The sequence below is a fragment of the Cydia strobilella genome, chromosome 1 (assembly GCF_947568885.1).
Source record: "Cydia strobilella chromosome 1, ilCydStro3.1, whole genome shotgun sequence".
NCBI classification, from domain to species: domain Eukaryota; kingdom Metazoa; phylum Arthropoda; class Insecta; order Lepidoptera; family Tortricidae; genus Cydia; species Cydia strobilella.
The window spans coordinates 30,670,331-30,684,895 of NC_086041.1; the positions used below are offsets into that span (position 1 = coordinate 30,670,331).

Sequence of the window (14,565 nt, forward strand, 5' to 3'; positions counted from 1 at the left end):
TATTGCTTAATACCTCCTGCATAAAACTGCTGTAAATAGTAACTTGGTAAAAGGAAAGGAAAATTGAAAGACTCATTCAGTTTTATAATTTAATTAACATAGAACAACAAGACTATGTCTATGACATAAATGAAAGAGACAGACTCACAACATCGAGTCGAGTGCGTTAAGTTTGGGCGAGGCCCGGAGGATACGTGCATGTGCTAATTAATTCAGCTTACTTATATCCAACCCGTTGATATGAAACAAATAGGTCTTAGGCCTGATTTCCTCCTACGCTGAAGTCGGTCGCTGACGTCGGTCGAGCGTACCGTCGGAAGAAAAGTCTGCCGCGGACGTCAGCGTCGCTGTGCGGGGGCTCATAGAACATTGTGTTAATTCGTACGTTCGACCGACGTCAGCGACCGATGTCAGCGTAACAGGAAATCAAGCCTTAGCCCTTTACTGCGTGTCATATAAAATGATTTGAACTTTAATAGCTGTCAATAGAGTTGAATATTATAACTGTCATTTCCATAATATAGCTTGGTATCCACTATAGGGTTAACTCTTGTCATTTATGACCTGAATTTAAGTCCTATACAATGCAATATTTATATAAATACAACACCATCATGAACACCTAAGTATCAGAGTAATTTTAATTCAAAATTCGATTTGATTATGTCCTTTTAAAAGGACATCGGGACTTGGAAAGTTAACTAAAAATTCGTACACCTTATTTCAAATACATAAGATTCAAGTTTGGTTAGTTACATTGTGTTACTGTTAGTACATTGTAGAAAAACTTTGACACTATTTGATGACTGTCGGGAATAAAAATTTCTGGTATGAGGTTTTTTTTTATATTTATGCTTATGGATTTCATTACATAGATGCAAACTTAATATAAGGCTGGTAAAAAAAATACACATTTTTAAAGTAGCAGTATCATATCAACGATGTTCTTAACGGTACTCTAATATCACAAACATCTTCACACATCAGTCCAGTACATATTGTATCAATTATTCACTCAACTCTCAGATAATAAAGACGCAACTGCACTAGCTTTACTTTTTATATAAAATTTACAAGTTAGAAATATTTGCTTATATAACCTCTTTATAATATATTTATATTACAGATACAGATATACATATAAAATGCAGTTGCGTCTTCAAAATAAGCAAACTTAAAAATACCACCGAATTAGAACCAGCTAAGTTCGGTGAAGCTCAAATCTCTTCGTGCATACAATATGCATAAATTACAAAACTTATTATATACCACATATCCTTAATATTAAACAAAACTTGTTCGTACAACGACGCATAATGAGTTTTGCCATAAATAAATAACTGGGATATCGACGTTAACAGCCCTTTTACTCGAATAACTACAATATGTTAAAAATCACTAGTAATTTTGTTGATTTGGCTCTGAGATTAACTTGATTGGCAGTTAAACCATTGATAAATCTTATTTATACTTTTTATGCTGCCATGAGTGGCTGCGTACATATTCAAAATTTTATTTTGAACTCTTAATGAATAATGGAAGCTCCCAAATTCAGAATAAAAGTATTGCTTCTGAGACTCAGAAGCGCAAAAATTAAATAATAAATTAAGAAAACATTTTGAGGTATAAAATTAACACAAATTCGCCGCGAATTTCTATCGAATAGAATCTCTTTTAAGAGTCCCCGGCAAGCTCGGCCGAATTTCACCTTCCCATACAAACGGAGTTTCGTTCTCATATTAAGGGTACATGGAAAGAACATGTCTAGTCACTGAAGTAACATTTTGAGTAATCGCGGTTTTAAGATTTGGAACCATGTCAAAATGTATGGTAATTCCGTGACCAGGTCCTTTTTAACTAAAAAAAAAGTTGTGTTACATATATTATACAGTGATCTCATTTTCCGAAAAAAGTGACTAGATATGTTCTTTCCGTGTACCCTTCATTTTAAAACTACGTGTTGGATTGTAATGAAACTTTGCATATACATTACAATGACATGAGATATATTCATGCCTAGTTAGTTTATATAGCTCCAGCTTATACAAACGAAATAGAGCAAAAACACGTTTTGTATAAAAAACTTAATTTCGCTGTATCTAATATTTAATAAAATAATTTGATTTGTTCCCAAAAGTTGTTTATGGTATCTGAAGTGTGAAGCCACTTAAACTAATTACAGGCATAGATATTCCTTATCTTACAAAGTTTCAGAGCAATATAGCTAGTCGATTTAAAATGAGAGCGTAGAGAAACTAGAGAACCGAGCTTGCTGTGGACTCTTGTCAGTCCCGCATACCTCAGATGTGTCCTTAGTACCCTTACGCACAAAAGTGCAACTACAATGACAGTACGTGTTAATCCTCAACTTTTATGAGCCTTTTCTCGCCTACAATATAAATGAAAGCAAATTCAATATGTGGTCTATAATACTGATGTGTTTTCACAAAGCCACATTTCGAAGTGATCACACAATTCTATAGATACATATAAATAATACGCTAAATCGCAATCACTCACCCATTTGCATCTCAGATACTTTCTACTGGTGTGTTTTTCATTCCCAAAGGCCGATACATTTTATGTAATTTTTAAGTCATTTGCATTAGAATGACATTTTAGTCTTATGGAATTAAAAACAGACCTTGAGTGTCTGCAAGTTAAAAAACTTAAGTTAAATCAGACCATGAAAGGAAGCTCTATATCTTAATATTTAATCATCTTTAGGGTTTATTCTGACAGCCGCATTGACCTCTTCTTTAGAGTGATCCTTATCGCCCCACCCCCATACCTGGTGGGACCCGTCTCCCGTGCGGTTCACTCTCTTCTGGATGATCTCTTCAGATACCGTCTTCATGTCATAAGCCCAGCCGAGTTTCGCGAAGAAGTTTATGAATTTCGTAGTGAAATTTAGTCGATTGCTGCTTAGTTCCGCCGTTTTGTAGTCCCAGGGGAAAGTGTGGTGGTAATTATGGAAACCTTCACCGAAAGCGAAAAGAGCGACGGAGAGGTTTTCTGAGGGCTTGATGGATTTGTCGTAGGGTTTGTCGCCCCACTTGTGGGCGGCGGAGTTGACGAGCCAGGTGACGTTGAGGATGAAGGCGTAGCGGAAGAGCGCGGCCACAAAGAAGGCGTTGGTCCAGGTCTCGTTCCAGAGGTAGACCGGGACGACCGTCGGCAGGAGGAAGCAGGCTATAGGCATCAGGATTAGGTAGTACCTGGAACAAATCATGAGGTTTATGTTAATTACGTCGAAAAAAAATACAGGCCTATAATTTTCATTATGTAAGTATATACTAAGAAAGTAAATAAACCTAAATAAATTAATTTACTGACTGTAGACTTAATCCTAAAATTGTATTCGACTCCAGATAATTTTTCAGTTTAAGGGATTACATAAACGCGTGATAAAAACAAACGGCCGCCTGCCTGAATATATAGTATGACTACCTACTTTAATCCACACGAACCTAGCCGCTTCCATACAATAGAAGTTACGCTCTCGTTCTAAAAGAACATGAAACATAGTGTCTACGTCTGGTACTAGTTTTCGTTACTACATATTGTAATATACTCCACTCGCTCTTTCTTTGTGTAACAATTCTTAGGGTTCCGTACCCAAAGGGTAAAAACGGGACCCTATTACTAAAACTCCTCTGTCCGTCCGTCTGTCACTAGGCTGAACCGTGATAGCTAGACAGTTGAAATTTTCACAGATGATGTATTTCTGTTGCCGCTATAACAACAAATAAGTACTAAAAACAGAATAAAATAAATATTTAAGCGGGGCTCCCATACAACAAACTCGCGTTTTTTGCGTAATGGTACGGAACCCTTCATGCGGGAGTCCGACTCGCACTTGGCCGGTTTTTAGCAACGATAACTAGTATCAAAGATGGTATATGTTACGTAAATATTCATGCCAAGTTTCATGTATGTTTCAAGTTGCATGACGTATTAAAATCATAGCGTAACTCCGATTTTATGGAAACGGCTTTTTGGCGGCGGGTTCGTGTAACCTTTGTGTAAAAAGTTATCATAACGAAAATATCTATGCAACGTCTAGCTATACTTTAGAGAGTAAATGTGTGCGCAATTATACATCTTACTCCAATTACTTCCTTGTCCAAATCACGACTTCTACAAACATCTATACTATCTATCATGCGATTCATGCGATAATCTTATGCTGCAATTTGAATTTTATTCTAAGGTGACAAGGTAAAAATTAGCTCAAACTGCAGTTATTATGGATCTAAAATAGACAAACACTGATATCCGGATCATATTAAAATCTGTCAGTAAATTTTGGATTTTTCTGTAATGTAATAAGGCTTAAAACGGCTTGTATATCTTGTAAACTGCTGTAATAGCAAAAACAGTTGAAACATTGACTTAAATTGTCTCCATTTGAATGAGCATGACGAAACATCATTACGTAAGTTCAAAAGAGTAATTTTAAATTATAGTCTGCAACAATATGACATAGAATGATGAATTGATGATGTTACCTTTACAAATTGACTGCTTTCAGTTACAAATAAGAGATTTGCAGTCGCAAGTAAGACTATAAACGCCAGTTATTTTACCAATATATGTAATTTTGTCCCACGTTTTTATTCTTCCGTTTTCGTCTTTCCCCGCGATATAAGTCGATAATTAAATATATCCGAAAATATTTTTACTTCCTTTACAGAAAAAACAATTTAAAATCCTGTACAAATAGACAAATTTTGTTGTCAAGCGGACCCCAGGCTCCCATGAGCCGTGGCAAAATGCCGGGATAACGCGAGGAAGATGATGTGTAGGTAGTCACTAAACTGCGCGAATAATACATTGGTTCTTCTGTGGCCCTACCACACGTAGACTGGTCCTTGTTCCTGCTCTACTGCTGGCGACACTTTAGGTTATGTTTTTTTTTTTAAAGAATGCTGTAAGTATATAATTATGTACTCACTTCTTCTGGAAGCGAAGTATGGGATCAGCATACAGGTCACTAAGGTCCAGCCCCTTGCCCTTGCGCTTGAGTTCAGGGTGCTTGCGAACGAGCAGCCATCCGACGTGAGAGAAGAAAAAGCCGCGGGTCGCGTTGTGGGGGTCGGCGTCGGTCTCGGAGTACTTGTGGTGCATGCGGTGGTCGCGCGCCCAGTCTATCGCGGAGTCCTGCGAATAATGGACAAATGTATTGTACATATAGATTAAGCGTTGGTAGCTTAGTTGTAAGGCGTGCCATTATCAAACCATAGAGCGCGGATAGGAGCTCCAGCTCGTATTAATATTCGGAACGTAGGGTATGCATGCAAGAATTCAATATTTTAGTCAATTTTCAATGAAGGAAAACATTGTGAAGGAACAGGACTAACCACAAATCATAAAGAAGAAGGCCTATTTCCCTAGGCTTAGGTTGGAATATCAGATGGCAGTCGCTTTCGTAAGAACGAATGCCTACGCTAACCTTGTAATTTGGTTTCCGTCCCTTAGTGAGCCGTGGCCAAAAGCAAGGACTTTTGAAAATGGCCCCTTGGACAGTGTCCTGGCCCTGGCTTTTTGTCACGGTTCACTAAGGGACGGCAACCAAATTATTAGAAAATAGTGAGTTAAATCTACGTGTTCATATAAAATGGGTAAACTAGTACCTACAAAATATTGTAGATGCTAATACCGTTCCATAAATACGCTCCTAGAATATAACTCATTGTCTAAACTAGCTATGTATACATATGGCGTATGGCGTTATTCATAAACGCGTTACTGGTTACTGGCCTGAATTAACTATGAATCGCTTGTCTCTGTCATTTTGACTTATTGATGAAGTATGTATGTAAGAAAGGGGTAAAACATAATTAAGTTTTTTGAATAAGGGGGTAAGACCTTGTAGCCCAAATAGGCATGTAGATATTAGTTATTGTCATAGCGAATTCCAGGCACGAAACAATTAGTATTTAAACGGCTAAGGGTAACATCCTGTAACCTTGTCTACGGCAATTATTGACACAGGAAAGATGTGTCACTTAAAATAAGTATCGAGCAAAGTTAAGATAATAAGTGGGCTGTGAACTAACGACGTGAAAAATGAGTATGGCCAAACTATAAACCCAACTACCCAAACTGACAACCCAAGACAGATCTGTCTTGGGTTGTCTTGTCTTGTCTTGGCGCAGAAGGATAAGGTGAGACGACCCCACCTAACGTGGGACAGACAAAAATTCTAAAAACTGTTGGAATGTGTTCTGTTATCGATTCAAAAAAAAAAAGAAAAGAAAAAGAAGTGGACTGGTGAACTAAAGGAATTATTGGCAAGAGTTCAATAAAACATTTAAAAAAGCACACACTTTTGAAATTAAAGACTCTTAAGACTTATTAAAGCACCAAATTGATCTAGTTCAAAAGAGGCAAAATATATATACAATAAATTTGTGACACCGATTGTCTAAAACTCTTACTTTCCATTCTTCTAGTCTAGACAGTCCAGAATCTAGGCAGTGTTGTAAAGGTGTGAGAGTTTGTCTATGTTATGGCTCCTCTAAGTCCAAGGGACGCAGCTATGGGGTGGAATGAGATAGCAATATCACTAGCTCCCTCTAATCATAAATGATGCGTCCCAATCATGAATCTAGTATAACTGGATCGGTCATGAGGGGTGGGGGAAAATGACCGAACGGGATAGTCTTATGTATCTTTCAGTAGGAGTAGCAGAGAAAGCGCTGTTATTGTTTGTCCTTGTCATAGTTTCACTTTTCCACCGCTGCCACAACCGAGGTTGTGGCAAACAAATAAGTCATGTTTGTTCGTTGCTTGTTTAATTATCGTTGTTTTGTATGAAATTGTGCTTTCTCTTATGAAATATAGTGATGGTTAGCGTTTTGAATGCTTGAACTTTGATAAAATACTGGTGAATTGTTCTGTAATCGGCTGTAATAGCCGCTCTGAGCAAAAATATGAGATCATAACCTTTCACACGTAAGTACGGTATTTAAACACCTTCCTCTTAACGCAATATGTGAGAATAACATCGTAAAATTACGTTACACTCAAAGCAATGTAGAATCAAACGATTTCAATAAAAATATCACAATTATTTACGCAAATTAACAAAACATTATTTGTAAAATTATCCGCCCAAATTACGTAGGTAGTCTGAAGTCAGCCATTTTTAAACTTCTTCTTAATTTAGCTGCATAACAATCATGTTAGGGATACCAGATGAAAATATTAAAATTTTATGGGTAATTTTGACCTCGAAGTTTTTTCGTACTTCTAATTCCAAAAAATAAATAAACAAATGTTGTGAAGATTAAATGTGGTATACATTAATTGGTGTGATTGCGATTTGTGATTTCTTTAAATTAAAACCCATAATACATTTTATTTTACGTTTTATTTACTAAACATGTTTAGTTTTGTACCACCTGCGCGAATTATAGGAGGTATTTCATTGTTTATACGCCTAAAAAGAACGGCCCATTGACATTTTATTTAACAAATTTTGAATACCGTCAAACAAGCTAACTTTGCCTCCAGGGTAATCGCCCCAACGTGATATCAAATATTGGGGTAATTTTTACCAATATGGTATCCCCACGTTTATGACGTCATCTATGTCTATCCCTTACGGGCGCACGCGTATAGCTGGTCTATGTAATGCTAGGTCTATGGTCCCAATGGACCAGCCTACGCTGGGCCATCGTGTAGAGAAGTTATGAAGTTTCCACCAACTTTTTAGAGGCAATGTATGGAAGTGGCATAATTGATGTAGCACTTGGCATGAAAACTTAGCCCGGGGCGGATTCTAGATTATAAAAACCTATTTAGCATAGACATCTGACTTTTATGTTTTAAATAAAAAATTACTGTAGTCAGACAAAGTAGTAACTCTACCCTCCTAAGTCCCAGCTTTTTTTAAACGTCATAGTCCTAGAGGCCTCTTGTTAATTTTTTTGCACATAATACATATTTGCTGTCAGTCCTGAACAGACTATGTATTTACAACCATTCAAATTTGAAAGCGGGGGGCATCTAAACATTATGTACCGAGATATGTACTATCGCTGTTTATTACTATACTTAGTAATTTACTTAATGCTGGGACTGAAGGGTGACTTTTATTATGTACAAAATTTGGTACCGCAGGACTTAGGAGGCTACACAAACTTTGCAGTGACAAACTGTGTGTTAAATTTCTGTTATGTGTTGTGTTAAATTAAATTTCTATGAAAATATGAGTTAATCCTATATCAATATTAAGTCATATTTTCATAGAAATTTGATTTATGCATGTTGCTAGACTCCAGGACAAGAGGTGGATCTGACAAGCGACAACCTGGAAAGGTCCAGATGGAAAATGAAAAAGAAGACGGCCATTAGCACCCTGATCTGATGACATTAATATAAGTAGTGGGGGCCAACTGGATCTGGGACACCCAAGACAGCAAAAAATTTAAGAATCTAGAAGAGGCCTTCTTCTTTAAACTGTCAATTAGGATAATCCTATGTAAAGTTACCAATATTAATTTTATATTGTTATTCGGTTACCCAGAAATAAAAAAGCGTTTTTATTTATTTTTATTTATGGCACTTTCATGCTTTGTCACAACAATGTTGGTGCAGAGTTAGCTTGGTCTGGCTATATAAATTGGGCTAAGCAAGCCGCATGCAGTTCAACATACAATCAACTGGTAGTGGGTATTTTCTGTAAAAATTTGCAGATTCCTGGGTAGTAACTAAAGGTTGTATTTGTTATAAAAAAAAAAAATATGGTTCTCACCTGGAATGCCATGGTGTTGAAGGCGACGAGGATGAGTCTCAGCGGCCACTTAGCCTTGTAGGATTTGTGGGCCCAGAGCCTGTGGGCGCCCGCTGTGATGCCCAGCCCAGATGCCACATACAGGAGGTAAGCTGCGGACAAAAGTAATTTTTATGGTGAGTTTAATAACCGTCAAACCGCATAAATATAATTCAAAATATTTCAAGCTTTGATCCAAATCTAGCTGAAGTAAGTACTATCTACATTTAGGTTTGACTGATAACTAAATTTAATGAAGCAGTTTTGAGGAGAAATAGTTTCATAAATGAGAGAAAAAGCTAAAAATGACATCCATGCTTAATTATGTTTTAAATTTGTGGACTGTAAGGTCTGTAAGGCCCTACTATGGCATGATAGAATCAAAATTTGGTATGTAAGTAAAATTAAATGCTGTTATTATCCGAGGACAACAATAAACAATGGTAAAATATCCTGACAAATACAAATGCAGAAGCAAAACAATTTCTTTCCACACAATGTTTTTACTTTTTATTCATTTCGAATATAGAAGTGAAAGTGACAAAATTAAGAAATTAATGAGTGTTGACAGCAGGTATCTGGCCATGAATTTTCCTCGTAAATGTTCTTGTTAGGAATGTTAGGTAATCTGATAAGATAAGCTGTAATATGAGAATATGACATGAATGATGTTACATGTTGATAGAGATGTGAAAAATTTCTCCATAAGAGATAAGCAAGAGAGTATCTCACCAAAAATATCCGTTTGCCATTTCGCTGACACCAGAAACAGGTAGCCGCCGTACAACGCCGCAATGTGAAGGTATGCAAAGAGAAGAATGTTTCGCCACACGTAGATCCTCGGGCTGCTGTCCGCCTGCTGGACCGGGGTATTCGCCAGGGCAAGGTCAGGGGTTGCTGCGTCACTCTCGAACAGCACACCGTTGACGTCCGTCACGTTCGGAGCCATTTTATTAACTTTTCGTGTCCTAAACAAATCGTAACATTAGCCGGCTGTTAAAATAACCTATAAACGGTAACTAAGCAATATAGTATGTACCTCTCGGGAGAATTTTCGACTTCGCTTACAAAATCCATTATCAATTTTCACATATTATGACGACAACACAACAAAAACATAGCAATGAATGATGAAAACTGAAAAGTGACGCGCGCATGATCGGGACGGCGCAGGCCCGGCAGGCCAGAGGCATGGGTGGGTGGTCCGCGGATCGCGATTCGCGCGATCAGCCGTATATGACGAGACGAGTGTTTAGTTGACTCGTTGATTGACCTTGAATTTCGTATAGACAGTGTAGTTCAAATCTTTCCTATTTATTAAACAGTATTTATAGCTACCTATTGAATAATTTATTTATTAGCTAAATACCTATTTAAGCGCCGATTTTACCTACTTCGTTTTTGTAAGTACATTACATACTACATATATAAGCTTAGGTACTGCAAATTCTTTTTTCTCAGTAAGAATGGGAAATTAAAGTTCGTGATTCTGTCTTTAATATAAAAATTCCCAATTCTAACACAAATATTTTTGGTAAAACTTTAAATAGAAATGCCCATCTACAGAACAGACTGCAAAGTACAATCACGATCAAAAAATGTTTTTTTGTTCGTCTAAGCATTTTTTTTATTATAGTTAGGTACCTAATATCCTATCCTATATTTATTTTGTTTTACAGGGGGACAAAGTTGTTATTTAAGCCCTCGTCCTCGTGCTAATATTGATTCACGAGCGAGGGAGATTCCAAATTGAACCACGAGCGTAGCGAGTGAGCGAGATAGGGTAACATGCCCTATTATCAGCCACCTAAGCGTTTTTCCTGTAGAGGCATTTAACTTTGATGGTAATTATAGTGGCCTATTTAGTATAAAATATGTTATATCCAAAAATATATAAATACATAGATTACATATTTCTCTAATTGTTCCTTTTCCTTGTATTGATTCTTATTAGATTTCAAATTTAAATTACTTCATAAAAAATAATATTAAAATAGAAAAATACCCTTCAAACTCACTGAATAAAAAAAAACATGTTTCATATGCGAGAAGATGAGTGACATATTAGTTAATACTTTTTGTAGGTATTTAATTAAATAAATAAGTGCAATTAAACTATATGCGCATGAAGAAGGTAGGGTAGACACTTCGAGGTAGGTAAGTATGTCAGAAACTTGAAACCGTTATGTACACGTGATGGCGATTATAATGCACTACGTGGAAATACGACTCGTGAAATGTCCTCTCTGACCTCTCATATGCAGCAGCTTGGGTATAGCCATGGTATTGCGTAATATATATCTTGACGCGTATTTTTATTGAAAAACACTTGAAAAATAATTCACAGCAAATATGTAACAATTATAATTTATACAACATATCTGAATGTTTATTTAAGTGCCCAGCAAGCTCGGTTCTCCATACAAACGGTAGTTACGCTCTCATTTTCAAACGACTAGCTAGATTGCTCTGAAACTGTACTTACAATAGGATAAGGTTTGTATATCTAGTCCTGTAATTAGTTTATGTAGCTTCAGATACTTACCATGGTTGAAAAAATACAGCGAATTTAAGTTTTTTATTGAAAAACACTTGAAAAATAAGTCACAGCAAATATGTAACACATAATTTCGTTTATTTTATAAACTGAACCTATGCATATAAACTAATTACAGGTCTAGATATAAGTATGCCATTGTATGATTTGTATGTGCAGTTTTATTACAATCCAACACGTACCTAGATTTAAAATGAGAACGAAACTCCGTTTATTGTATGGGAAGGTGAAATTTGACCGCGGCCGAGTTTGCGAATTGCTGGAGATCAGTTACCGTATTTTTTTTAAAACAATTATGGCCTGGCTGCGAGTCCTGTTATCATTTTTTTAAAGCGTTTTTCAATAAAAAAAAACACGTCAAAATTGTTTACCCTTTTTTCTAATGCTAAAAAAAAACCGGCCAAGTGCGAGTCGGACTCGCGCACCAAGGGTTTCGTACTTTTTAGTATTTGTTGATATAGCGGCAACAGAAATACATCATCTGTGAAAATTTCAACTGTCTAGCTATCACGGTTCATGAGATACAGCCTGGTGACAGAAGGACAGACGGTCAGCGGAGTCTTAGTAATAGGGTCCCGTTTTACCCTTTGGTACGGAACCCTAAAAACGAGGTAGGGTAAGTATAGCATATTAAAATTTTGCTTACATACCGCTGGAAGTCAATAATGTTTCCCAAAAAGTAGGTACAATATATATTTTTAAAACGTAACCTTTTCCTTTAGATTCTAACTAAAGGAAAAGCTACGTTTTAAAAATAGCACACTACTTTAACTTTCACTATGTCCCAGTCCCAGTCAGCATTAGAAAAAGTTGATAGCAGTATATAAGTAGGTAGTTAAAATAAATCTACTTGGAACCATTGTCAAACTTTCTCATAATAGTAATGATTAAAGATCGTCTCCGTCTACTTCTATATTTTGTAACACAAAATACAAAAAAAACTATTATCTAAAATAAAACATACATCAATTTACATTAAAATTAACTAAAAAGTCAAGTGTTTTGTAACAAGAACACAACAGGTTAGGATCAATCAAATTGATAGATAGAGCCCTACCTACTCACCTATATTTTATTTTTAATAAAATCACTGTCCACTTAATTCACTTTCTTTAACTTTCAAGTCAAACATGTACGTTAAGCAACACTTTAAACTGAAATGCGATGTCTGTAAGCTTTAAAATATTTATATACAAACATCGATAAGGGTTAACAATAATTATTTCTGTTATCAATCCGGAATTATACCGGCGACTTCACGTGTTTCGTTTGAACTGTGCACCGACTAAGCTTACGGTCTGCGACCTGCGTGCGTGATTCAACAAACGTCTAACCACACTAGCCACAGCGAAGCGCGGGTCGCATCAGCGCGCGCCGCGAGGATTGGACGGCGGGCGCGGTGGCGCGATGTATGGTGCGACACGTCAACTCTCCCGGTCCACGCGACGGCTATTCAACCAGACACGTGCTCGTCACGTTTAGCGCATAACATAGTCGACATAGTACTATATATATGCAGCTGTGTAGCGTGGGAAGATCATATCGAACGATCATTGAGATAAATCGTCTAAACGACGTCATCTCTAGGCTTACCTAACCTAGGCTAATAGGTTACCCTTACCTGGCTATTTTGACAAAATTTACTTTTATAAACACTATTTCCAACCCGGTAGCATTGGTAGATTTTAACGACGTACCTGGCTTAAACGTCGGAAAAAAAGTAAAATAATGAAATTTAATCGCGATTGAATCCCGTGGTCAAAGATATCTAATAAAAAAAGTAGGTACTTATACTTACCTAATTATTAAACCTTTAGGTAGGTACCTAAATTGTTGCAAGTGCCTAAGTGTTGGCTTTGGCTCTCCGCGCAATCCTTCCAATTGTTTAGGACAACATTGTTTCAAAGGTTCCATGTATGGGTAAGACAAAAGTTAGGTAAGTAAAGTTCAATGTAAAAATAACGTCAGTTTATATTTTTCTCCATGACTGTACCTAATAATAGTAATAATTTCAATTCAAAATGAATATTTTGCTCACTTCCAACTTGCTCAACTCCGTTCCGTTGGCATATCCGCGTAAGAGTAAGACCTATAAGCAATTTTTTGTGTTTTTGGATTTAGTTTAGACCCTTCCTCACCGACCGAGCGAGCGCGAACCGCGAGTAAAGGGTCTCCGTTCTTGGGCAACTTCGCCGCATTTCTCAACCGGTTTTAGTGATTTTTTTTGTCGATTCAATTTTTGAATTTTTTCAATCAGTGAAGAGCCGTGAAGCCATGCGTAAGTAGGTAGGTACTTAGTTTATGACTGCGGTGTGCGTAGAGCAAAATCATCGAAAAAGGCTGTCATCGTTTAGTCGATACCTACTTCGCTAGCGTTCACGTTAATTTTTTTTTAATTACTATTACATTTTATTAAAGATTGTGTTTACAATCATACACTTGAAAATCTTAAATCGTTTACAATATGATAAATAAACTTACGCAAAGTTGTACCTAAAATGAGATGAACGAGTCAGTCAGCACTGTCAGCGTTTAGTATTATTTGTATAAAAAAATCTATGCTTAAGTTATAATAACGTGTGAGTTTGAAAGCCAGATAACTGCAATGGACTACATCTACAACATTACAGCCTTTTCCTATTATTCCTCTGAAAGGCAACGGAGAAATTCAATCGTAAATGTAAACATTCGTAAAATTTCCATACGTTCGCCATATCTGTCAAAATTCTCCGTTGATTTAGATGCCCGACGGGTTGACCAAAGTTCACTTTTCGTAGACTGCTCACTCAAACCATAGAGTAACTTATACTAGAGCGGTACTGTCATAGTAAATTTTGTAACCCCAATAAATTCACTGCCATCTGTCGACAAACTTTAAAACTAAAAATGAAGATTTATAAAAATACGATAAAATCTTTTTAAATATAGATAAATGATTTTTTTTATTTGCATTAATTATTTTTATGATTTTGACCCATGTTCTTTCACTGATATGCGTTAAAATTGTTAAATAACAAACGAAACCGTCAACGCCATCTATACGACTGTAGGCCAAAACTAGTAGCGCCCTCTGAACGAGAATTTAAATTTTCTTGATTTTCGAGGCACGTTTTTTCCTTAGACTGTATCTATCTATTACGGAGTTATATCTATCTTTGCTCAAACCTAACCTAAGTACCTTGAACTTTGGACCCCTGGTGGTCGGTTGCCGTTGACAGAAGACCAC

At 36.6% G+C, this 14,565-nt stretch overlaps 1 protein-coding gene across 2 annotated transcripts; it reads right to left on the minus strand.

The window, feature by feature from the left end:
* Window positions 1–75: 75 nt before the first annotated feature.
* LOC134744019 (acyl-CoA Delta-9 desaturase-like) lies at window positions 76–12,659 on the minus strand. 2 transcript variants are annotated; one of them, XM_063677664.1, is made up of 5 exons: window positions 12,405–12,659; window positions 9,515–9,750; window positions 8,765–8,895; window positions 4,958–5,163; window positions 76–3,218 (listed from the first exon to the last, which is right to left on the minus strand). In XM_063677664.1, the coding sequence occupies exons 2-5, from the start codon at window positions 9,729–9,731 to the stop codon at window positions 2,714–2,716; spliced, it is 1,059 nt and encodes a 352-aa protein (XP_063533734.1). In that variant the 5' UTR covers window positions 9,732–9,750; window positions 12,405–12,659; the 3' UTR covers window positions 76–2,713. The 2 variants fall into 2 exon arrangements, with proteins under 2 accessions (XP_063533734.1, XP_063533726.1); XM_063677656.1 differs by lacking the exon at window positions 12,405–12,659 and adding an exon at window positions 9,822–9,938.
* Between the last annotated feature and the right edge of the window lie 1,906 nt (window positions 12,660–14,565).

What these genes read in the sequence shown, in the direction of transcription:
- LOC134744019 (XM_063677656.1), bottom strand. Translation starts at nt 9,859, where the DNA reads ATGGATTTTGTAAGCGAAGTCGAAAATTCTCCCGAGAG. An exon ending in GTCGAAAATTCTCCCGAGAG is followed by an intron (nt 9,751 to 9,821) that starts GTACATACTATA and finishes CGATTTGTTTAG; the next exon opens with GACACGAAAAGTTAATAAAA. An exon ending in ATGGCAAACGGATATTTTTG is followed by an intron (nt 8,896 to 9,514) that starts GTGAGATACTCT and finishes TTTTGTCCGCAG; the next exon opens with CTTACCTCCTGTATGTGGCA.